At 40.7% G+C, this 26,410-nt stretch overlaps 1 protein-coding gene across 8 annotated transcripts in view; it reads left to right on the top strand.

Annotated features, from left to right (window-relative positions):
- LOC111868561 (uncharacterized threonine-rich GPI-anchored glycoprotein PJ4664.02) overlaps positions 1 to 26,410 on the top strand; it is a 120,105-nt gene that overhangs the window by 28,395 nt on the left and 65,300 nt on the right. For all 8 annotated transcript variants that reach the window (XR_002843532.2, XM_023859338.2, XM_023859321.2 and 5 more), the window contains 3 exons: positions 9,422 to 11,324; positions 16,918 to 17,089; positions 20,759 to 20,890. Coding sequence is in view for 7 of the 8 variants with exons in the window: in XM_023859338.2 (XP_023715106.1) it covers positions 9,422 to 11,324; positions 16,918 to 17,089; positions 20,759 to 20,890 (2,207 nt within the window). In the remaining variant the exon portion in view is untranslated. The remainder of the gene's footprint in view (positions 1 to 9,421; positions 11,325 to 16,917; positions 17,090 to 20,758; positions 20,891 to 26,410) is intronic.

The raw sequence follows: 26,410 nt of genomic DNA, 5'->3' as shown, positions 1-26,410 counted from the left end.
ATTAAATTTCGAAAGCACAAGCTTTGTATTATCCTGTATTTGACACTTAAGTGTAAAGTGTAGTTGTTCCTGTGCTGAAGTACCATGCCTTGAAAGCATGTAGAGATGAAACTCCCCGCATTTTACCCTCGGTACTAGATGAAGACAAATGGTATGGATGCGGGGGAGAAGAGAAGAATTCCTACGTCTGTCGACATTCGAACTCCTTCAAAATGTAAGCATACAGAACACTAGAGGCTTGAGATGTGTGATTAGGTGACATAAAGAAGTATATAATAATTATCGTTGACTTTCTTATAATTTTTCTGGTATTTACGAACAAAATTAGGATGTTTCTTTTCAAATACCTTGTCCTTCCTTCCCCTCGGCGCTACAGCTCAGGGTGAGCTTTGGCCTCCTGAACAATCAGCATCCATTCCTCCCTATTCTTCATTTGTTCAGACGATGAAACATCGAATGGTAGAGTGAAGAAGGGAGAAGAGTGGACGGAAGAGGTCGTGGTCCACTTATTTCTGCCACCTGAGTTTCCTCCATCAATCCGACGCTTATTGTCTGGTTTCTAAACAATTTAGTTTTTACGGTGTGAGGTGTAAGCCTCACGCCCAACCCCCAACCTGGAGGACCAGGGTATCCTTTTTCATCTGGCTCCTACCCCTTGACCTGTCCGGCATGGGTCTCCCTACCAGTAGCTACGCTACCGCTGGCATAACTCTGAGGATCTCGGGAGCACTCAAACCCCACCACCATGATAGGGTGGAGACACCATCGGTGGGGTCATATGCCCTGTACAGTATGAAAAACAACACCCGGTGCTAAGAGGAACCAGACAGCTAACATCCATCCTCCGAGGGTGCCAGTTCATATTTGTGCGTTTAACGTATCGACAGCCATTATTACATAAACTAGGTATTCTGTGATTTTGTGGTCAGAGTTCCTGGTTACAGATGCAGAGGTTCCGGGTTCGATTCCCAGCGCTGCCAGATTTTCTGAGAAGTAGTGGGACTGGAACGGGGTCCACTCAGCCTCGTGGGGATAATTGAGGAGTTATTTCAAGGAAATAGCGGCTTCTGTCTAGAAAACCGAAATTAATGGCCGTGGGGATTTGTTGTGCCGACCACGCGACATCCCTGTATCCGCTAAAGTTGGCACCAACTTCGCCGACAAGCGGCGGTCGCTCGGTCGGTATAGTTCGATTGCGGACTCAAGCCATGGAGTTTAGTTCTTTAGTTGTAGGTATTCTGTAAGGAATTCAGATTTAAATTGGGATGGAGAGACGGAAATTATGGAACTTATCGTATTCTACTTAACGATGCCTTATCAACTGCAGAAGTTTTGTAGAGTGGACTGAGATGTGACTATCACAAATGGAGAATCAGTTGGGGTGTGACGGTAGGAGCTGGCGTCGGCCAGCCACTTAATGGTTCGTAGCCGCTTCCCTGCTTGGGAATTACAGTATGTCTGAAATCATTTTCGTTTTAGAACATCGCTGAATAATGTATTTAGGGTTACAGTAACACATTGAGATAGACCTATAGACAAGTAGCAGATGCATTTAATGCCCATGTAAAAAGAAATTCAGTTACGCATTGCTGTTCAGATATCGTTGAAGTCCGAAGAAGTTGGCCCGGTGACTGTAAACGACATTCGAGTCTTTTAGACACCCCAGAAGAAGTTCGCGGAACAGTCCTGGAAAGATTGCTTTACTTTTAGAGAAGTCAGTGACGCAAACATGCTCTGGACTTGTAGTACCGGCAAGCACCTTCATTGACATTCTAAAGCAGGCGAAGTTCCATCCGAATAAGCTGTGGCTGTTGAGACATCTTACAGAAGATCTGGGCCGACGATTATACAGGCTTCATTGGCATCTTAGTAATGTTGAAACAAAACGTCGCGGCCTAATTGGTAGCACGTCTACTTCGCAATCCAGTGTAGTCGGTCTCAGAGGGACTTATTCGCCGCCGCTGCAGTCCGCAGACGTTGGATGCAACTGCGGCCTTCTTCGAACGATGTTGCCGATTTTGTTCGTCTGTGGTGCCCTCCTTAGCTCTATTTTCCGCACTTTCCTCGCGGTGGTTGTAGTGATAGGCTGGGAAGGTAGAAGGATAGTGGGCGCCAGTAGACACCGCTCTTATGGCTATGAATTTGTGCAGTTCTTCGGGTAAAGTCAGGCGGGATGGTGACTAGCTTTAGCTGGGTTCGGTAGAGCCGGAGATCTGGTCTCTATGTCGTAACGGGACTGAAAGAACCTGGTTGAACACGCAGACGTACCTCAGAGAGAGAGTTTATTATGTAACACGTGTGTACTGGCGCTGATAGTTACACTTATGTTTACAGGAATCCACTTTAGTAATATGATGTACTTCCATGGAGTCATAATGGCTAAATAAATTGTCGTGGTTCACACAGATCGCTAATAAGTAATGTGTCTCAGTTGGCCGAATAGTTGAGTGGTTGTTAACTTGGTAATTGCGAAGGGCGCAGATACTGTGTCCTGTAGAAGTGGCTCATTCTGAGAAAGTAGACACCTCAGGGCCTCCAGTTCCGTCACAAGTTGCCCCCCCTCGAGATCCCTCATTGGCTCATTTCGAAAATAAGGAGCTCTCAACATTTTTATCTTTCCAAATCTTCTGCCTTTCCCAGAGAAATCTCGACCTTAAGCCCTCAATGGCACGACGGTCAGACACTTGATAGATAATCCCGAAAGCGTCAGTTCAAGAAGCTCCTACTCCAGAATTAACGACTGCACGAATCTGTCAGATCTCAGGATCCCAAAAGAAAAGCCAAGGTCTTAAAACTTCACAAAATTCTAAGAAGGACGACCAACGCTTCCGATCTTCCCAGCAAGAACTGGCCTAAGTCGCCCAAAAAAGTGCAAGAACATGGTCATGACTTTTGGATTCCCAACATGCGTAGACACGTTACTCACTCTAATTAATATTTGTTATAGCAATAACTGGCCATGCAGGGTGATTACAAGTATGAGGATTTTTGTGGTTTTCAGTCGTCTTCGTGGCAAATCCGTACCGAATTCATCATTCACTAACCGTCGCACAGATGGACGCTGTGCAGGGTGAGATACTGGCAGCGAACTGACTGAAAGTAAAAACAAGTAGTATAACAAAAAGTTCTGTCTTCTGGGATATAACGCCATATATTACATTAAAATTGAACCGACGTTTTAGAGGAACTTTTCGTTTTCATCTTTAAAGTAGAAGAAGCAAGAAATCAGCACGAAGCAGGCAATAACCGAAGCTCTGCGGTGTTCAGTGACAAAAGATAAAACTCTTTATAATCACCGCTTTAAGTGTGTTAAATCCAAAGTAATATAATACCGAAAACAAAAATTTTGAAATGGTATTTTACAAGAAGAAAATGCTTATCNCTTTATAATCACCGCTTTAAGTGTGTTAAATCCAAAGTAATATAATGCCGAAAACAAAAGTTTTCAAGAAGAAAATGCTTATTTTAACTGAGGGGCAGGCCTGAATAAAGTGAACTGTGATACTGATGGAAATAGAATTCACAGTGGTTTACAGGACTCAAAAATCAAGGAGCCCAGAAATTAAAGGCTTGACGTGACTTATGATATAAGCACACTATTTTTAATGTTACCATGGACGGAGAAAGTTACTGGGGACAAATCTGAGTGGTTCGCACGACGTGGTTCCTTCTACATATATGCATTCACATTTTGTCACTTTCTGTACGAGGTATTTCCACGACTGTGGATTTGTAGGACGATACCGGTGGAATGGGCTCCAAAATCATCTGATTTAAATCATCGCGACCTTAGTTTCGGGGGGTACGTGATATCGAAGATTCACAGTGTAAACATCAGTAATCTAATTTATATGCAGCGCCTAATTGAAGATGCACGCATATCCATTAGCTCAGATATGACAAGAGAAAATCATAGGATATACTGAAAAGTACTGTTACAATCGCAACCGATCTTACTCGTGAGCAGCCAAATGCCGTGGCAAAGATGAAGCCCTCACATAAAGGCCAAGGACATGATGGTGCCCGTCCTGGTCATGCCTGTCGTAAAACAGTACAACTTCATTCACCACTAATCTCGCTTGAAGTTTCAGGGGACTGAACCCGAGATTCCGCGGTGAGAAACTAAGGTAGGCCACCTGAGCTGTGGAATGGCCTGTAGAAAAATACTATGAAATAAAAGTAAAAATAAAACACTTAAATATTTTGCCTTTAGTCGCAGATTTGGGGACGCTTATGTAATGAAGTAACGCTGTGTTTCTGTGGTCTAGTGCTCAGAGTTCCTGCCTACATATCCAGAGATCCCGGGTTCGATTCCCGGCGCTACCAGATTTTCTGAGAAGTAGTGGGTCTGGAACGGGGTCCACTCAGCCTCGTGAGAATAATTGAGGAGCCATTTCAAGGAAATATCTGCTCCGGTCTAGAAAACCGAGATTAACGGCTGTGGGGATCCGTTGTGCTGACCACGTGACACCCTCTATCCCCAAAAGTTGGCACTAACTTCGCTGACAAGCGGCGGTCATTCGGTCGGTATAGTTCGCTTTAATGTAATGTTCTGGTTCGAAGCGTATGAAAAAGATAACAGCCGAGTTCGTCAGGTTCTTGTGTGAATTGTATTATATAGACTGAAAAATTCCTCGTCTACTTTTTGATGATCTCCGTGACTGATTTATGAGAATCTGTATAGTGGCTCTGTAGCTGAAGAAACTGACAGTCGGCCAGACTTGACAGGGTGTAACTCATTGGCTTTCTACAAAGCAGTAATGCCAATAATAGACAGTGGAGCTTTGTTTATTTTTGCACTAAAGCTCTCTCGGCATGCGGTGATTTTCAGCTGTTGGCCTGTTTATGCCTGTTAAGTACTGTTACATGCTTTCGTATGTTCGTTTTGTATAAAATGTCGCCTTCAGTCAGATAGTGGCATAATGATGCTCAAGTTAACATTATTTATACGTAAGCGGCCTCCGTAGTCTAGGGATAACGTTCCCATCTCATGACTCAGGTTACGCGGGTTCAAACCCGGTGGAGGTCGTGGAATTTTTAAGGGCGGAAAAATTCAGGGGACAGGTCCTCCGGGAGGGACTTTAAGCCATGGGTCCCGTGTCATAGATTTACGGCTACAGATCCATAGGTCCCAGGTTCGATTCCCGGCGCTACCAGATTTTCTGAGAAGTAGTGGGTCTGGAACGGGGTCCATTCAGCCTCATGAGGATAACTGAGAAGCTGTTTGAAGGAAATAGTGGCTCCGGTCTAGCTCCGCTAAAGCTGGCACTACGCCGACAAGCGGCGGTCACTCGGTCAGTATAGTTCGCTTGCGGACTACAGACCACGGAGTTTATATAGCTCCACGCAGTCTTAACCTCGGCGCTATACACCCAGAGAAAGAGTGTTCGGTACCCGTTGGACAGAAGGCTGGGTGTAGATGCAGCGGGAAAGAGAAAAATCTACGCTCCTGCCTGGAATAGGACCCAGACGTTCAGTCAGTAGCATGGCAAGTAATGATTGAGTTTTTGTGATTCCAGGAAGTGTTAAATGTACCACATGGCCCGGGACCTACCCAGCCTCCTATCGAATGGGTACATTTGGCTCTTTCCGGGTTGATAAAGCAAGCGGATCGTGAATCTGACCACTCACCTTCCACCTAGTGCCGAGGTCAAAGATGTGGGTCTGTATATCCTCTTCCCCATACGCCTTCAGGGTGTAGTGCTTAATTAGTTAAGCACAGGAACAAATTTACCTTTACCATATGGCCTATCATTGCCTTCATTCATAAAAGTTTACGTATTTGAATTTGAAAGAGTGAAATGGAATTCTAAGTTCGCGTGTTACATAAATAAGTTCCACACAAGGCATCGGTTAGTTGGAAAAGGCAACAGTCCAGTGAATGAAATGTGTGCATGTTTCGCTTTTCAAACTAACCGGTTCATATATTTCTGCAGATTATTTAAGAGTGGTTGCGGTCGAGTTTTTACGACAGTACGCGACCTTTCAATTATTATCGCCTACCAGGATAATTACGAGAAGAAGTATTTATATAAATCGCCATTTGTTCCGTTCGCTTACCATGTAGTCATGAGTTAGCGTATTTTGCACTAGGTAACGTGTGTAAAGACACGTTTCATACACTGATCTAAAGGCCGTTACCATGTAGAAAGTGCGAAGAAAACCTGATGATATTTAACAACATAAATATGAAGGTTTGTCATGTTCTTGGGAGGTTTCCTTTTTTTTTTTTTTTACTTCCTCGAACCCTTGCTTCACAACGCTTTCCATTCCATTTTCACCCATAACTTATGAATTCATTCTGTTCCTCCATGATTTGACATTCATCTTAATATTTTCCAGCCCTTATTAACCAAAGCATGCATAAGTTATGTTTACATTTTATTATAAAAGTAAAGTTCCTGTGCTTAATTAATTAAGCAGTATGCTTTGGAGACGTATGGGGGCGGAAGTATAGCTCTACTATTCTTCATCTCGGCACTAGACGGAAGTGACTGGCCAGCTTCACGATCCAGCCATTTTAACCCGGGTAAAGAACCTCCAGTGCCCATTGGATAGGAGGCTGGGTGGGTGGGCCACAAAGCCGGTCTGGACAGTATGGAAAAGAAAAATATTTTGTCCCTGCCAGGAATCTAACCCCAGCTGTCCAGCCCGTCGCTATACTGACTCCTTGCATTTTACGTGTATTAAGACACCTGAATATAACGTTCCATCGAACTATTTTCCAAGAGTGCTGCCGGCACTATCTCAGAGGCTGATAGACCCACTCAACCTTCTCGTAAAGGACTGCATGTTCTGTTAAGAAACTCCTGTTTGAAACTAAATCTCTGTGAAATGAATGACATATTTGTGATTTACCTACAGCCTCAATTCATCGAGCTGTTTGAAAACTGCAAGCAGTATACATAAGTAGCCTTTCTCACATCTCCGTTCCTCAGAGTGTAAGAATTTCAGTTCTTTTCCTTTTGTTTCAGACTTCATTACTTTGCCTGTGATCACATCCAGGTGATTCGTTGTTTATATTCAGTTCCATAAGAGTCAGAAAATATGAAATAGTAAAGTGTTAAATGGAGGCATACTGAAGCAGTAAAACAACACATTAGTAATATACGGCCTTGATAGAAAGGCATTAATCACTGTTTTAACATCTAGACATTTATTGATTATTTATGGTTTGCTGTAGAACTGATGAGCACTCATCCTCTTGTGTAGTTAGCCTTGTTAGGCTTGTCAGCAAATGTGCACACACGTGTAACACTGAAACTGTTAAGTCTGGTGCGTTTGCAGAAGTTGCAAAAATGTGTCTGTTTGCTTTGCCATTTGCCACCTGTTCGTATGTAGCAACTCATGAACTGCTGAATGGAGTTTCATGAACTCTGATGTTGAGGAGTTTGACTTAAGACTTTTCCTAACATTCCCATGTTACTTAAAATCACACGGATATAAACGGATATGCATTTTCAGTTAAAAGACACAAAAGTATGCCTATTAGCTTTACCATGTTTACCTCTTCATCTGTCTGTCAGTAATTGAGCAAAGGGGAGCAAATTTGATAGGGTTGTAATGCTGTCGATGCATGTGGCCACTGAATCAGCAATTTTTAACTTACTCGGATAGTGATGAAGATGCTTTTCTTATCCTCCCTTTCGTTTTTACTGCCTTTTATGCGTCAATATAGACTCAGGCAGAAGATAGAAGGATTGTGGTATATCTGTCATTTACTAATAACTTCAACCAACTGGCGATATGTTCCTCCAAAACGTCGGTTACCACCACATCTACACGGTGCCACATCCCAGAAGACTGCTTTCTTCAATCATTATCACACTTTCCACTCAAATTGACAGTAATGTGTCTCACTCGCATTTGAAAGCCACCAAATTTGAATCCTGGTGTGACAGGCTTTTCATAGTTCTCCTGAATTCTTCTACGAAAATGTAACTTAAAGTAGATGATAGTTCTGTGTTCTTTTTGATTCATCATAATTAGACACTGACTGGACCATAAAAAGTTGTTCCTGTCCCTAATTAATTAAGCAGTTCGCCATGAGGACACAAAGGGAGTGAAGGCATAGCTGCACCATAATTGACCTCGGTACTAGATGGTACCCATTGAGTGAGAGGTTGGGTGAGACCCAGAGTCGGTGTAGATTCTGTGGAGGGAAAAATCTTGCCCCTGCTGCCCAGTCCATAGCTCGTTGCTGTGCCAACTGAGCTATTTGAACTCCTGGTTGGTTGATATAGCATTGTAAAATAATAAAAACGCAGTCTTCCTCATCATAGTAATTGTCTGTCTAGTGACACATGCTCACTTGATGAGAATAGTTGAAAACACTGGATTACTGAAAAATGGTATGTCGCTTTGCTAATAATATAATCCACCACTATGTAATCCATTCTACTCTTATCACTTGTCTTTTCTAGTATGTGTCCACATGACTGGCTAGGCAGAGTAATTTTTTTGCATACTCAGTGTGTGGTCAGCACTCATCTTCCTGGCGGCACAAGTGTTAGGCATATTTTGATTCTTCTCCAAACAGGTATTATTCCAAGAGATTCCAGCCATGCAGCTGGTAACTGGGTGATGTCTGTAGAATCCTATGTCAAAGTAGATATATAAGTAAGCAGATAAATATATGATTTCAGTTTTTAAACATTTTGTGCTTGTACTGGGTATGTCTGTTGTGAATGGAGTTTTTTAAACTGTTTCTCCCATTTCCTTCAGCAAGTGCTGGGGTGATTCTTTAAAACAGGTCATGATTGCAGCCTTCTGCATCCTAAATTGTTTATTGGCTCCACCATACAGACCTGCCTACAGCAGTTTATCATTATTGTGTTCACAATATCCAGACGTATACCCTTTTCTGAGTCAATTTGCCCAAGTTCACATCTTCAAAACTTATTTCTCCATGATTCATTTTAAAATTACTGACCCACCAACATTTAGGTCTCCAAAATTATCTCTTCACTGTGAGATTTTACGACCCAAAAATTATATGCATTTCTCCTACATGCTGTGCCCATTTCAGCATTCACAGTTTAGTTACCCTAACAGTATCAAAAGAAGAATACAAATTAGGAAAGTCTCATTATGTAATTACCTCCAGTTTCCAATACTCCCCTTTGGGTCCAGATATTCTGTTCACACTTCATCCATAAATTTCTCAGCCCATGTACTTCTTGAGAGTAAGACACCAAGTTTCATACGCATATGAATGGTAGAAGAGTCATTTCAAATTTTCTATTTATTGTAATCCTATGACATATCATTTCACACTACATAATCTTTGCACTTGATACCTTGGTATTAATAAACTTAGAAACACACAGAAAGAAACAGGAAAGTGGTCAGGTATGTGAATGATTCCTTATACAACGTTTGTTAGAAGGGTGATGATATTTGCATCTGGTTTGTTTTCTAGGGTGAGAATAAGGGGTTGGCAAAGCGGTCCACACCGTACACACGTGGCCAGGCAACACTGTTTGGTTTCAAGCGACGTTCTGCGTCTGCTGTACCAACCCCAGTTACCAACACATCTACCCCAATGTTGGATAATGCTGGAAGCCTAGCTGGTAGCAAGGCAGCTTCCCAGGAGTCACTCAACAGTATTAGCCCCATTCCATCAGGGAGATCCACCCCCAGGCTCTCCCGGCCAAAGAAAGATGCTGATGGAAACTTGATCAGAACTAATCGCTTTGGCTTTCGAGGCCCTGCTGTAGCCTCCATCACAAATAAAGTTTCAGATTCTAACTATAACAGTAACCCACCTGTCATGTCTTCACATCATGCATCCAGCCATCACAACCAGGAAAATCAAAGTGTTCTCCGTGTTGAGAAACCAAGGGCTAAAGGAGGTGGTAAAATTGTTACCCCTGTGACTCCTGGAATGAAACACTCTGCACATTCTATTACAAGCAGTGGTGATAGTGGTAAGACTAAGCAGCAGCTCTCTCTTATTCCCCAACCTGAGCATCACGAACATGGAAAAGCATCACGATTCACCCTCCAGACCTCACTTCTACCCAGGCCACAATATCCTATTCGACTTACATCTGTGGACAGTGAAAAGACAACAAAAGGGGCTAAAACAGCTGCAAACAACAGCACGAGGAAAGTATCATACCATGTATCAGGTGGAGAGGAGTCATCATCGAAGGAAGGTTCACTTAATGGTGATTCAGGCATTGGTAGTCATCAGAGTGGAGCTGCTTGTTATGGAGAGACTGACACCCTGCAAGGTATAGAGCAACTTGACAGCAGTCCAACATTTGGTCTTCGTAGAAATCGTAAACCGCGGGCTCTTGAGATGGTTGTGAATGGCCAATATTTTGATGTTAGAGACCTGAAAGATGAAGATTCTTCTGCAGCTGATGATCCAAATGTAATTACTGAAATCTCTTTGATCTCAATTCCAAGCTCCAAACCTACAAATGGCACAATCAAAACAGTTCAAAATACAGGGATAGTACAACAAAGATCAATGCAATATCAGAGGCAAATTGCAAATGATAACAAGAGACAAGGGAGTTCTTTCACTGCATCCTCAGATGAGTTTCGAGATGATGGTCTTGTTGGAGAAGGGGAAGAGAAAGCCCTTAGAGATCGATCACACAGTGAGAAGACTGAGTCTATTAAAGACCATATCACACCATGCAGTATTGAAGACCAAGAAGACTGGGGTCACGGTGAGGCCATGGCAGAAGAATACAGTAGCTCAAGTGAGGATGGGCATGGTGTCCGTTGTGGTTCATCACCTGAAAGTATGAACTTGAACGCTGCAACGACAGTAACAGTTCCAGAACCTGCCCAGCAACCACGACCTGTTATGCTAACCATTGAGGATCCCTTATTTGCAGCAATAGCAGCTGCTGCTTGTCCAACAATGATTGAAGATGAAACATCCCCAGTTGATAGCCTCTTCAGTAGTAGCACTGCCACCAGCACTGCATCAGAGATTTTGGAGAAGGACCAACCAGTATCAAACCCTCTTCCAAAAGATGACAATAAGAGCATGCAGGATCATGACAAAGGCAATGCAGAGGGTTCTGCACACCGATCTGCAAACATGCTGAGCCCTGATAGCCCTGGAACTCCTACCAATGCCTCCACATCCCTCTCTCTGTCTGTGTCAGAAGGAAGAGACTTCCTTATTGATGATGAGATTGCAGACCAGCCTGGGCTGACTTTTGATGATGGTGCTAACACTACAGCAAGAGGACATATTGAAAGTGGTGACATGGCCACATCTTCTGGAGGCTGCACCAGCCAACTTCTATCTATGACAGAGAATACAGCCACCCTTATAGACTCCACATCTAAACCAGGTATGTATTTATCCTGTAGATTCACAATGCTTAATTTATGAAATGGGTTCTGTCACCTTCTGGCTTCATCATTAGTGTCATTGATAATTTTCTTTGACCTGTTCCTGCCCCAGAATTTACACTTGATCTGTTTTCTTCTTCAGAGGTCTACCTGAATTTCATTTTCATTAGGTGTTTAACTTTAATATTTGTTTACATATTGTGACATGTCTGTTGAAAGCCAGAGAAACAGCCACTGCTAGGTAATGGCTATGTAACACGCAACAATGGAGTAACTATGGGAAGCAGTGTTCTCTATGCAGCTTGTGCCAATAGCTACATGATGCAACAATAGAGGAACTGTTGGGAGAGGTGCTTTCTGTGGGGTTCATGCCGAGGCTATATAACGCAGTTCAGCTGTCGTCAGCACTTCAGACTTATGCATGATCTGCTCTGCAAAGCCTGTACTGACAGAGAACTTGTATATAGTGCAAAAGGAAGAATTTTCAATAACATGCCCTATGTTTGGTATGTACACTTGACAGAAGGCCAAGCATATTCATAAGAGACAAACCCATCAGAGAGGATGTTGCATGAGAACTATGATCACAAGGGTTCAGTTAAAGAAATAATATAGTTTTGAACCTCAAGAGGCTTAGCACACAGATGAACTGATTGACGGTAAGATGCCAGTCATAAAGTAACTTTGACTTTAGCACTTCAGTGGACAGAGGGAGAGTGGGGAGGGGAGAGTGTGTGTGAGTGTCCCTCATCTAACAGTTGAGCGTTGTAGAAGCTGGTAAGTGAGGCCAGGGTAGTTTGGGAACCTGGAGGAAGGGGAATGTACACTGTTGGAAGCCTCTTCCAGGCAGGGCAGTGAAGACCATGACTGGGAACACTGTCTGTACACCTATGTTCAGTGAATCTGACTGCCAATCCAAATCCCATCAATAGTCACTTAATTACCTGACACCTGGTGTCAGAAGTGGGATAATTGGATTAGAAAGGATCAGATTGAATGTGTCATTTGGCTGAAGACACTGGAACGTTATATTGTCATACTCTGGAGCTGGAACAAGTGATGGAATGTCTGCAGGCTGAAATAAGAACCAACCAAGTGAAGATGGATTCTCTTGCCTCACCAAGCCAGGATGGATTCCTACCATGAGTTGGTGTCCATATTGTAGGCTTCTCTGGGAAAGAGTGATGCCAGGATGGAGAGCGGCCAGAAACTAATTGAATCCAGTGTGTGGAACTGGAGATCACAAAGTGAGCAGTCGAGTTTGCCACCAGACTGCAGAAGATAAGTGACTGGACATTGTGGAGGACTTGGCCTCCATCCAAACGGAAGAAGAGACTGCTAGTGGCTTGCATTCTGGCGCTGCAGGAGCACTGACCACTTCTGGATATTCTTTCACTGTAAATGGAAGGAGCGGTGACACACTGATAGGCTACACGGACCAGTTGCCATTAGCCATTGTAAGAAGAGTAGGAGGTTTGTGTGAGATGGCTGCCAGGAATCTGGAAGGATAGGAACAACCATGATTGGAAGATGTTACCCAGCAGCGCAAAGAAGACCGTGACTGAGAACATTGTCTGTGTGTGATAGTGTAGTCACAAATTGTGTGTTAAAATGGCCAAGAAATCCATTTACCAATCCAAACCCCATCTCTAGTCACACTGTATTACATGACAATATTATTTATTTTACATTATTTCAGTGTGATTTATGCATTTATGTCTTATCTTATATTCTCAGAGTCAGATGAAAAAATGTAATCTCTTGCCTTTGGAGGTTACACTGGAATTGGATGTTTTAGAAGGCACTGCTCTAGAAGGGGAAGTTATATGTATACGAGAACACTCATAAGTGCATACAGTTTCAGTAATCGTGGCACAGTGGCCTGTGGTCAATATGTGCTCTTCAGACATGGTCTGTTATGCAGGAAAATAATTTTTAGGCTGGAATTTTGTGTGCCATTGCATGGAAGAATTCTTTAAGCCCAATACAAGAAATTATGTTTGGTGACATCTGCTGAATTGAAAGTGGGCCTCTTCAGCTTTTATCATTGTTCCTTTTTATTCATATTGTTTAGTCTGAATTTTGAAAGGATGGGAGCTCAGATCCTTGGGTAAAATTCATTGAATTGTCTGTGAAGTAATTTGACACCAATCTCAGATTTTAATTTCAGAGTCTTGAATTCTCTGTGTAACTTTCCTTTATTTGCCACATAGGCTTACAGATAAGCAGAAACTGCCATTGTTATTTCTTTTTATAATTATTAACGTATATGCTATAATGGTTCCTTGGTCATGCCATTACTTGTAAAGCGGTTTGGCTAATGGGAATTCCTTAGATTAAATGAGCTGTCACACCCTGGCAGCCACGTTGGATGGGTGATGTCCTGATGCCATTTTTGTAGCATGAATTTTTTGACTCTCTTCGGGGGTTCGTTTCCTCATAACACTGGTATGATGTTTGGGTTAACACACTGGTCTTCATTCTGGCAATAAAGTAGTGTCCTACTCTTATTAAAACTGTGTNGTTTAAGGTCTTTCATTCTGGTCCGTCACACTAACAAATTAACAATCAAGTTCCTTCCGTCAAATGTGACACTTTTATAAGTTTCTTTTTCTTTCTTTCTTTCTTTCTTTTTCTACTATAAATGCCTCTGATGATGGCTCCGTGGTGAGCCGAAACATGTAAGGCAGGTGGTGACGAGGTGGAAAACTTATAAAAGTGTCACATTTGATGGAAGGAACTTGATTGTTAATTTGTTAGTGTGACGGACAAGAAATTGTGTTTGGTGACATCTGCTGAATTGAAAGTGGGCCTCTTCAGCTTTTATCATTGTTCCTTTTTATTCATATTGTTTAGTCTGAATTTTGAAAGGATGGGAGCTCAGATCCTTGGGTAAAATTCATTGAATTGTCTGTGAAGTAATTTGACACCAATCTCAGATTTTAATTTCAGAGTCTTGAATTCTCTGTGTAACTTTCCTTTATTTGCCACATAGGCTTACAGATAAGCAGAAACTGCCATTGTTATTTCTTTTTATAATTATTAACGTATATGCTATAATGGTTCCTTGGTCATGCCATTACTTGTAAAGCGGTTTGGCTAATGGGAATTCCTTAGATTAAATGAGCTGTCACACCCTGGCAGCCACGTTGGATGGGTGATGTCCTGATGCCATTTTTGTAGCATGAATTTTTTGACTCTCTTCGGGGGTTCGTTTCCTCATAACACTGGTATGATGTTTGGGTTAACACACTGGTCTTCATTCTGGCAATAAAGTAGTGTCCTACTCTTATTAAAACTGTGTCTACTATGCCTATCCAAAGGTTACATGAGCGCATTGTGGAATGGAATGCTTGCCACAGGAAAATGCTGTGTTGTACTTGATAAATACATGGTGTGTACTAATATAAGCTTTATTTCTATGGCTATGAATGTTCCATAAATTCAAACTTAATCTGTTATCACAGTCAGCAAGATCACTCTGTCATCTTTATTCCCATTCCATATCTGTATTACCCATATGAATAATTTGGTCTGTTTAATCTTAATAAAGTCTAATTCCACTTGCTATTTGTCATTACCTTACAGTGGTTACCTGGTAACAGTATTTTAACAAAATTTGCCATGCTGTCTGGTCTGCAGCTTCACTCAACGCATGAATTTAGAATGTTGCCTTCTGCTCTTCAAGGTAGTCATCTAGAGTCTCTCTGGAAAAATGGTGTCTGCCTCTATCTCAGTATCTCTTAAAGTAAAAGAAAAGCAAAGCTATCCCTGTAGCAGGCTGAGAAGGCCCATAGGGTTGTGAGACGTTGAGGGTCCCACACTGTCTAGACAATTGGCTCAAAGATGGCGGTAAGGTTGTCAGCCTTACGTGCTGGCCGCGCTTTTCTCCCCAGGAAAATTATTTAATTAATTCCTGGTACTCATTTCTGTTAGAGGCTGAGTCGACCCCAGGGCCATAGTGCGCCTGGAAGGATTAGGTACCTCAGCAAATCTGATTCATTTGCCTATGGACTCAACACATGAGCTGTGTGTGCTTAGCAGAGTGATTCTTGCCGATCTAGCAGTTCTAAATTACAGTGACAAGTGTCCTGTTCAAATAAATGAAATTTTTGATATGTAATAAAATTTAAAAATTATTCACTATAATACATATGCTTTTGACTCCCTGTGTTTCACTGTTTCAGTTATCTTAAAGTCTTTTTTGAATATTTTGTTTCTTATTTTGCCTTTTCACTCTGCTAACTGTGAACACATTAAGATTTAAAGTAAATTCTATTTTTTGTCTTTCCTATACATAAAACCTTGTAATCATCAGGATATACAGCACCCCTACCATGGCTTTTCCTGAGTTTTGGATGAGGATGAGCAGATAGGATTAGCATGACTGTTTGATGACATATTCAGAATATGTAGAAGTGTACTGTACCATTATGAGCTGCAAAGAAAGGTTTAAGCTGCTTCAAGATGTGGGGTATTTCAGCACAGCTTAACAGGTTGAGTGAGAGTTATATGAGGGGACATGGTCATAGCCAGTACATGCAAAGCTGTGGAGCAACACCGTATGAAGTTGAAGTTTATTTATTTCATTATCCACCATATGAGTAATAATTCCTGTATTTTAGAAAATTAATGAAGTTCAAGTTGAACATCGTGTAAATCAATGACTATATCATATAGAAATGAATCAGAATTAAATTCACATGTCACATTTTAATTTTGGCTTCCCCTGGTATCTTTATCATCATCATCATCATGAACTTTATACAGTTAGGCCATTAGGTCTGTTCATGTGAATACCAATGGTCGTAGTCTCTCCATTGTCATTTTGGACATCTCAGTCCAGTCATCCCTTTGGTCAGAAACTACATGCCAGTTGTTGCAGACAGTGTCTTTCCATGTTTTCTAGATAATTTATCCAGTTTTGTTAGTATCCTTGTATCTCTTCAACTGTATTCAAAACAGGTGCCATAATTTGTTCTGTGGTTTGATCAAGTAAATCCTAGTGGTCCAAAGAAACAGGTGTGTGGTGCCTATAATTCCTAGGATTCTCTTTTATTTAGAACCCATATTTCAATACCATCCGGTCTAAAAAACCAAGAATAACGGCCGTGGGAATCCATTGCACTGACCACGCGACACCCTCTATCCACAAAAGTTGGCACTAGCTTTGCTGACAAGTGGCAGTTGCTCAGTCGGTATAGTTCACTTGCAGACTAAAAGCCATGGAGTTGTTTAGTTTTTATTTCAGTACCATAATTAAGTGTTGCTCTTTTTATAATATGTAACCACAATTTTGTATTGTATCAGTACAGTTTAACAATGTACCTGTACCACATTTTGTCACCTGAAGTAGTTTTGGGGATGAAACATGTGCTTAGACTCTATGCATTCAGTTCATGCACTTTTGCAAAGAATAACCTTGTATTTTAAATTTATTTATCAACCGGCTTAGGAGATATCAAGAAGAACCAGTTGGATATTTGCTATATTTTATGATGAAATGAATTGTAGTTGTACATTTTGTAATCCTTTGCCATATTTAACATAATCTGATGTTCTGCTAATCAGTATTTATTCTTTATTTTGCAGTTCCTAAACAACGAGTTTCAGCATCTTTTGATGGTAGCCCTGTAAGGACAAGACGAATTAGCAGGACTGGATCAATTGACACCCTCTCTCCCTGCGAGAGCATTGCATCTGATGACCTAATGCTGGACTATGAGCGCAGCGAGGGAAGCTTATTTGACTGCACAGCTGAAAGGTATTGTATATTTCAGTCATGTCACTGAATAGATTAGTTCAAATCTTAATGTCACAGACTTGTATTTGGAAGGTACATATTGTTCACTCTGAACTTGAATAAGTAGAATCATCCTCTCAGAGCTCTGTGATTGAGGGGGACACTGGTTGTTAGTGCTTGACTGCAGGCTAATACAGGAAATTGCCCACTAACATTGGGGTTACAGTCCTAGAAACATAGTGTTAACCGAGTAAGCTTTTCTTTTTTTTAAGAATTAACTAAAATAGCCTATACATATTCCACATCTCTGGTACAGGTACTTTTAATGAACAAGAGCTGACATAGAATTTAATGAGAGAAATAATACTAAATAATTAAGGAAAGAGCATGTCGATACAGTTCTTAATATTATAATACTAGCATAAAAGCCATTGAAATTTCAGTGAAAATTGTTATATAGTAAAATGAAAAATTCCCAACAGTGCAATAACTTGAAAGTTTTTGAAAGACAGCTGCATTTATGCCAAGATACTGAACATGACTGAAGAATAACATGCTGGTCCTATCCAAATGAAGCTTATTCATGAAAGCTTGCTAATATATTATTTGTATATAAAACTTTGTCAAAAATACTTATAATCTTTACCCATCATCATACACCCATCTTTTCCCACACACACTTTGTAATCTATTCTTGTACTAATATTTAATTGCACATTATTCTGGATTATGTGAAATGCAACAAAAGACTGAAGCTTTGCCAGTCACATTACTGATCCTGCCCTTCTTTTACTATTAGTATGGTATGCTGACTTTCATCCTGCAGTAGCATATGAAGGCATAGAAGTAAAAACAAATCCATCTCTAACTTCAGTTTTCGTAGATAACCCATTCTTTGATTTACTCATAGATACATTGTCACAGTTTCCCTGACTCTGCATGCTATCAGCAATATAAATTGTTTTCAGTTTCACTGCAGACTGCTTTTACCGGTTCTCACGGTCTCTTCGCTTGCAGATTTCTTATATTTTTTCTTCTACCCTGAAGATGGAGGCGATACGTTCCTCCGAAACGTCGGTTAACACCACATATACACGGTGCCAAATCCCAGAAGACTGCTTTCTTCATAGTCACCACCGTGAAAGCCTCAAATCTACATAAGATAAAGTTGTTTCCTGCAAAGGTCAAGACTGCAGTCATATTGTGACCAACCCCATAATTACATTCACAGCTTTCTATTGGGGACATGCAATGCACAGTGGCATGTGAATGGATGGATGAGGTTGGTCCTCTGCCACAGAAGACAATGGAATTTAAATGCAACTTGCTGAGCAACTTAAAAGTGATAGTGAAAATTTTAATCCATGACATTAAACTGATTGACATACAATTGATAATACGTGTAATCTAGTATCTGCTGGCAGCTATCAAAGAATACAGCATTAACTGATACAAACAAAGACAAACTCTGTGGCTTTGGTCCACAGGTGAACTGTACCGACCGAGCGACTGCTGCTTGTTAACGCAGTTAGTGCCAACTTTAGCGGATAGAGGGTGTCATATGGTCAGCACAACGGATCCCCACGGTCGTTAAATCTCGGTTTTCTAGACCGAATTAACTGATACAACGTTATATTATCATTTTAGTATAAAAAATACAAGATGTACCCATGAAATTTATACAAATTTACTCTGACATTGCTCATGAACTGAAAGACACAGAAATGGAAACCAAACGATACTTAAATAGGTTATATGGTGACATTTATAATTTGTGCCACTTGAGTTTCCAGATTTTTCCACCTGAAGTGCTACATTCACAGTTGTAAAAATGGTGCTCGAGTAGAAAAGCTCCTAAATGCATGTGTGGTTACATGAGTCTAGGTCTGCAGTTATAGTGCAAAAAATATTTTGTTTGGTCTCTGGAATCGAACCAGTAACAAGAATGTTAGCTAACAAGTTGTGTGAACTGTTCGATATGACTTTTTGCATTGATAAAGAAAAAAGCCCCAGGAGATGACCAGTTAGTGAAGCTTCATTGGATAAGTTTGAGAGGCTTTCATCCACAGTCTGCACACATCAACCATGCATGCTATTTGACACTTAAACTTACCATATACAATAGTGCATGAAATTCTGTAGACGTGTTTGAAATTTTAAAGTTGCACATACCAACTTTTGCAACATAACTGCCTAACACAAAGAAATTCATTAGACACACTCATTCACCTGACCTTACTGGCCTTGATTTTTTCTTTTGGCAGTACATCAATGATCTGTATACCTCCCACTTTTGGTTACCACTTTGCAGTAACTTGCTGGGAGAGTAAGAGCTTTAGTGGCTACAGCTGCCCTCAGCTGGCTTAACAGTGTGTGGACAAAAATCGAATGCTGATACGATATCTGTCAGACTACTTATGGCACCTTTGTTAAACAAATCTTGTCACAAACACTTGGTTATGTAAAATGCTCAAATACATTTTGTTTTTATTTCTGTGCCTTTTATTTTATGAGAAATGTTACAATGAATTTGTATGCATTGCATGTGTATTGCAGTGGCAGCATTCTACACTCCTATCAGGCAGTTCCAGTAACTGAGTACAGAGTTGTGTCTCACCAGCACACTTAACGTTTTTCACATTTCTGAAGCTTTGATAAAAGTTCTGATAAGAGTATGTGTACAGGCATTTTTCACACTTTTTTTTGCACGTCATCCGCCTCGATATCCATTTGTTGCTAATACATGTATAAATGCAGTGTTATGGAGCTGAACGCACAGCTTATGCAAACAATGCGTTGTGCGCCAATTTATTGCAGAGCTACTTATCTGTGGCATATCTGATGTTGACTAAGCTGTTGCTCACATGCCTACAACTCTGGCCAGTGTAGAAATTATCTTGCTCCACTGACCTTCATACTTATAATCATATGATGATAGAACCAGGAATACAGGAGTGTATATATGCACCAGTGAGCCATTACATGCTTATGAAGTGTGTATCCCAAATAGAAGTGAATGTTAGTCACTGGTAGTCAAGAGCGATAAGGAAGAGTCTCATTCTGAGGGCATAACGGACTTTTCTTGGACAGGGCAAGAAGTCTAAATTAGTTCTAAATTACACACCATAGAGAAAGAACACTAATTAATGTATTTCACCGTCTTCACTGGGTGAATGGAGGGAGAGGCAGAGATATACTGACATGGATTGTCCAGTGATGGTTTTCACAAAATTCTCCATTTAGTGCTGTGAATTGGTTTTCATGGACTTGGTTTGTTGGCTGGGTTTGTTGCATAAAATTTTCAGCTCCCTTACCATCTTAATTTTAGGTCTGTGCATGCTCTGTCACAAATTTATTGTATATTTTCCTGTTATCTCCCATCAACAAAGCCTGGTTTCAGGTATTTATATAGCTCTAGTTATGCTGACATGGATTGTCCAGTGTCTGAAATTAGCTCTTTCTAAGCGACCCAACTGAGTAGGTGTCTCCCTGCCTCACCTGAGGACAGAAGCAGATCCAGTTTCTGAAACATTGTGTTCTCTAATTTTTAGAATACAGGATTATGGACAAAGTCCAAAAGCTCAGTATTTCTGAATGTTATATATTCAGATCACAGAAGGAAATAATTCCTTTGACGTTGTATTTGGTGTATGATACTGTCAGAGTGACGGGCTTTGATTGTGATTCCAGTCGTCTGGACAATTCAAGTGGGGTCATTTATCAGCGTGAAGAAGCCACACTTATGTCAGAGCTAGAGTCAAAGTCTGACAGTGTTCTGCGAGAATTGTCATCCCTCCTTGGGGCCCATGCCAAGGAAAAAGGGTGAGTAGTTTCTCAATCCTATAATCTGCTTTACTGTTGCAACAAAGGGTTCCATACATTACATTAAATATATATTTATAATATTATAAATTCTTGGGGGTACACGGTAGCATAGTTGGTTGAGGCACTATGCTACAAGCCGGAAGGTCGCAGGATTGAATCCTGATGAGATCATTGGATTTTTTTTTAATTTACCTAATCCTTCAAACCGCACTGTGGCCCTGTGGTTGACTCAGCCTCTAACAGAAATGAGTACCAGGAATATTCTTGGGGGTAAAAGGTGGTTGGCGCTCATGGTTGACAACCTTACCGCCATCTATAGAAAATGTGGGGACCTCAACATCTCACAACCCTATGGGCCTCCATGGCCTGTTACAGGGATACGTTTACTTTTATTTTTTTTTTTTTACTTTTATTATAAATTTGTACTTATTTAATTACTTCTGGGCTCTGTGGTCCCCTAAGACACTGGGTCTCCTCTGTGACAGATGTTCTTGCTTCTTTATTATTTGCCTTTTTCCTCCATCTCTTCACTTTCAGTTTCCATAAATCATTCTCTTTATCATCCAGCAATCTCAGTCTGTCCTTCCCACTTTTCTTCTACCCTCTGGTTTACTTTGAAAAAATTCTTAGCCACCCTTGTGTGGTCCATTCTGATTACATGTCCCAACCACTCCTGTCATCCATTTCTAATATATGCTGCCAAAGCAGAGGTTTTATGTTATAACCTCAGTCCATGATTAGTTCTGATTCTCCAAACCCCTTACTCAGTTACTGGCCCATACACATTCCTCAAAATTTTTCCCTCCCATATATCATTTCAGTCATAGACCATGTTTCATATCCATGTATCTAGTTTAACACTTTTTTATACATTTTAATTTTCCACATTTTCCTCACATTTCTAGTCATAAACATGTTGTAATTCATAATAATATTGTAAGATTTAAGGCTTTCACGGCGTTGACTATGAAGAAAGCAGTCTTTTGGGATTTGGCACCGTGTATAAGTGGTGTTAACCGACGTTTCGGAGGAACGTATCGCCTCCATCTTCAGGGTAGAAGAAAAAGTATAAGGAATCTGCAAGCGACAAGACCGTGAGAACGGTAAAAGCCTCCATCTTCAGGGTAGAAGAAAAAGTATAAGGAATCTGCAAGCGACAAGACCGTGAGAACGGTAAAAGCCTCCATCTTCAGGGTAGAAGAAAAAGTATAAGGAATCTGCAAGCGACAAGACCGTGAGAACGGTAAAAGCCTCCATCTTCAGGGTAGAAGAAAAAGTATAAGGAATCTGCAAGCGACAAGACCGTGAGAACGGTAAAAGCCTCCATCTTCAGGGTAGAAGAAAAAGTATAAGGAATCTGCAAGCGACAAGACCGTGAGAACGGTAAAAGCCTCCATCTTCAGGGTAGAAGAAAAAGTATAAGGAATCTGCAAGCGACAAGACCGTGAGAACGGTAAAAGCCTCCATCTTCAGGGTAGAAGAAAAAGTATAAGGAATCTGCAAGCGACAAGACCGTGAGAACGGTAAAAGCCTCCATCTTCAGGGTAGAAGAAAAAGTATAAGGAATCTGCAAGCGACAAGANCTGGAAGGTCACAGGTTCAATTCCTGATGAAGTCATTGGATTTTTCAATTGACATAATCCTTCTAGCCGCACTATGGCACTGGGGTTGACTCAGTCTGTAACAGAAACGAGTACCAGGAATTTTCCTGGGGGTCAAGGGCAGCTGGCCCATAATGTTGATAAGCTCACTGCCCTCTGTGAGCCAGTTGTCTAGAAAATGTGGGAACCTTGACATCTCAACAACCATATGGGCCTCCATGGCCTGTTACAGGGATTGCTTTACCTTTTTTTGTCTTGTCTATGGAACAGTTTGGAGAAGTTTGACGTGTGTGTTATTTTATTTAATCATTCAGACTAACATTATGTTCTCATTGGCAATGTGTTAGTAGAATATGTGGCAGTCGCCATGTGAGCATGCAGGGCACGGAACTGCTGCATTATACATGCTCGTGGAAGTTGTCTGTAAGGTTAAAATGTCTAGATTTTGTTTTGGGTGCGGGTTAAAATTAAGTTGGAATTATAACCAAAATTAAAATTAAGGGGAAGTTAAACAGGTGCCCCTTTGTTGCTGTTCAGATCTTTAGTGTTGTGATTTTGTAATTGTCCCTTGTTATTGTTTATTTTCTGTTGTTTTAGGTATCTGAAATTAGTGTTGTTATTGTGTATATTTTTTGGATACTGTTCTAGGTGTAGGAATACATAAATTTATGTGGATATATTATATACATTTGATGGTCATTGGTGGGTCAATAAGGACTTTAGGTGTTTTGTTATCTGAATCTTTTTATAGGCTGTGTGTAGGTGAGTGTTTAGCTGTCTAATGGAGCTGAGTTGATGTGACATTTCTGATATCAGATTGTGAGTAGCAGTCATGTGATGATTTGTCTTTTACTAATCAGATGGCTATATCCCTGCAGGCTGTTCAGGTGGTTTCCTCTTTTCTGTTTTAATTACCTCTGTAGTGTTATTTTCCAGATTTCTTGTGTTTGGTATATGATTGGAGTATCCAGAGATGCTGTTATTGTTGTATATTTTTAATGTTTTTTTTTTTTTTTTTTTTTTTTTTTTTTTTTTTTTTTTTTTGGGGGGGGGGGGTATTAAAAGTTCATCAATCTGGGTGGACTGGCCAGGCATTGTAAATGGTAAATGCTGATTTGTGGTTTTTGGACTAGTGTGTGGTATATTTGTCAGTCACAACTCATTATTTTCAATAATTGATGTTCAATGAAATGTTACTGTGTTACCATCAGGCATTTAAATGATAATATGTTCCACTGTTTGTTGCTGAACTGCTTGTGTAATGGATCCATTGTTAGTGGCCTTACCATGTAAAATACAAAACAGTACATATAAATACATATACATATTCACATTTTCCCACAAAATCAGTCTCAGTAACATTAGATTGTAATCTTGTGGGTTATGACACTGTGTAGTCTGGTGGTTGGCTACCAGTACTGTGGAGGAACCTGTGGCCTCTATCTTCAAAGTATAAACCTGAATCTTCTCCATCATGAAAACTTCAAATCTGATATAAAGATACATAAAATTTGAATTCTATGCTTGTATATTTTCTGTGGAGCTTGTGGCAGTTAAAATTCGTAATCCTGCAGGGAAACATTAAGGGAAATTTTATTGTATGTGCATGTGAATGGCTATGCAGGTGTGTTGTGTAAGAAAAATGGATAGATCCCCCATCTCCTTTGGGAGAGGTTGTAATCTTGTTTTTCTTAAGAAGCTCTGGGCTCAGCCAAGAGATGGAGAACCCCTGATGCTGATGCAACACAATCTGCAATTAAGTAGTGTGGGTTGTGGTTATTACCAAAGTGCTATTTAAGTCATATCACTTAGAGTGAAGTGTTTTGTGGCATGTTCTCAACGTTGTGGAGGGCTTCTATGTTCGCTCAGTCCATTCATAAGTCCGTATGCATCTAGAAACTCAGAAACTGCTCTAGTTCTGGAAATTTGATATTTGAAAATTTCACACAAAAATTGTTAGGTCATTAAAATTGGACGAGTTATGGATATGATTTTATGTGAAGGCTTTACCTGAATTTCCCTGCATGTCTTGCTAAAAAAGGTTTGAACTGAAGCTATAGAGAAAAAGGGAACACACATTTTATGCCACATACATTTTTGCATAAGCCTTACAGTTTTTGAGATAATAAAACAAACTGGGTGTTATGAATACATTATCAGACGTTTATACATGTATTTAGCGCTCAGCCATGGCCTCCAAAAGACAATCATGGTTCGCAAAAAGCAAAATAAAGTCTTCATATACTATAGATTATGTTAAATCAGATTTGTTTTATTCCTTTAATTTAATGCACTATTACAATATGACTTTGAAGCATATATTAAACAGTTTATATATAATTAATTTTTATTTCCTGTATGAGTATGTAATAACAGTGAACAGCATAGTTTTAACATTTGATTATTAGGTACTCATTCAGGCCACTAGGAAAACCTAAATGTAGGAACGATTGTATTAAAATGTGTGTTAGGGAAAGAGTATGGAGAGGTTCGGACTGGATTCATCTGGCTGAGGATAGGTAGGAGTGGCTGGCACTTGTGAACACGGTAATGCACCTTTTGGTTCCACAAAATTTTATCAAATTCTTGAGTAGCTGAACAGCTGGTGGTTTGTCAAGATGGACTCAGCTCCACGGAGTTAGTTATTTATGTAGTTTTATCCTAACAGTGTATAGTTGCATATGAATTTAGTGTTTGTTTACTATAAGGGAATAATTCGCCCTAATACTAATAATTCGGGGGCACGCAGTAGTGTAGTTGGTTGAGGCGCTATACTAGAAACCGGAAGGTCGCAGGATCGAATCTCGATGAGGTTATTGGATTTTTCAGTTGGCCTAATCGTTCCAGCCACAATATGGCCGACTCAGCCTCTAATAGAAATGTACCAGCAGTTTTCCTGGGGGGTAAAGGCGGCCGGCGCATAAGGCTGACATACTTATCTCCATCTGTGAACCAAGTTTCTAGAAAAATGCTGGAGCCTGGACGTCTCACAGCTCTATGGGCCTTGATTGCCTGTTACAGGGATAGATTTACCACCCATTTCACGCACTGCTGTCAGAGTTATTGACGTCGTCGTTAAATAAATCAAGATGGAGGTAAATTTGTAAACTAGCCACGTGATACATAAACACGAGATGTGTCTTGTTCCTTGTGCTGAGAGTAAGGATGTTTAGTTCTTTAACTAATTCAGTACCATTAAGTAAGTGACTGACTTCATGAGCTGAGCCCTTCTTGAGCATCCGCCAATTCTGCAGCTACTCAAGAACGTCCCCACGTTTTATGGAACCCAAAGGTTCATTACCATGTTCATAAGTGCCAGCCACTCCTACATATAATCAACCAGATGACTCCATTCCATACCTCGCCCTCCTGGTTCTCTAAGACCCATTTTAATACAATCTTCCCACCTACATTTAGGTCTCCCTAGTGGTCTTTTTCCTTCTGGATTTCACACCAAAAGCCTCTATGCATTCCTATTCTCCCCATTCTTGCTACATGCCCTGCCTATCTCATCCTCCTTGTCTTGATCGTTCTAAATACACTCGACGAAGATTACAAGTTATGAAGCTCCTCATTATATTTTTTCCAACCTCCTGTCACTTCGACTGTCTTCGGTCCAAATATTCTCCTCAGCACCCTGTTCTCAAACACCATCAGTCTGTATTCCTTCCTTAATGTCAGAGACCAAGTTTATGTCGTTTATCTGAAGAATCCATCCAAGTTCGAGGCCCTTTGTGACATTTCATAACCAGCTTGTTTTTTAAGGTGGTGAGTTATTAGTCCTACCCCAGCTCCCAAGATGGAGGACCATCCGTTGTCAGCTGTCCGCGACTGCTTATTCAATATAGTCGCAGCTACCCTCCATATCTGGAGGCCGTCTCCTCCTGAGGACGCGCCATGTCTTGGTTGCACGGGA

The sequence above is a fragment of the Cryptotermes secundus genome, unplaced genomic scaffold (assembly GCF_002891405.2).
Source record: "Cryptotermes secundus unplaced genomic scaffold, Csec_1.0 scaffold280, whole genome shotgun sequence".
NCBI lineage: Eukaryota > Metazoa > Arthropoda > Insecta > Blattodea > Kalotermitidae > Cryptotermes > Cryptotermes secundus.
The sequence above is the reverse complement of the archived record's forward strand: the minus strand, read 5'-3'. Positions and strand labels throughout refer to the sequence as shown.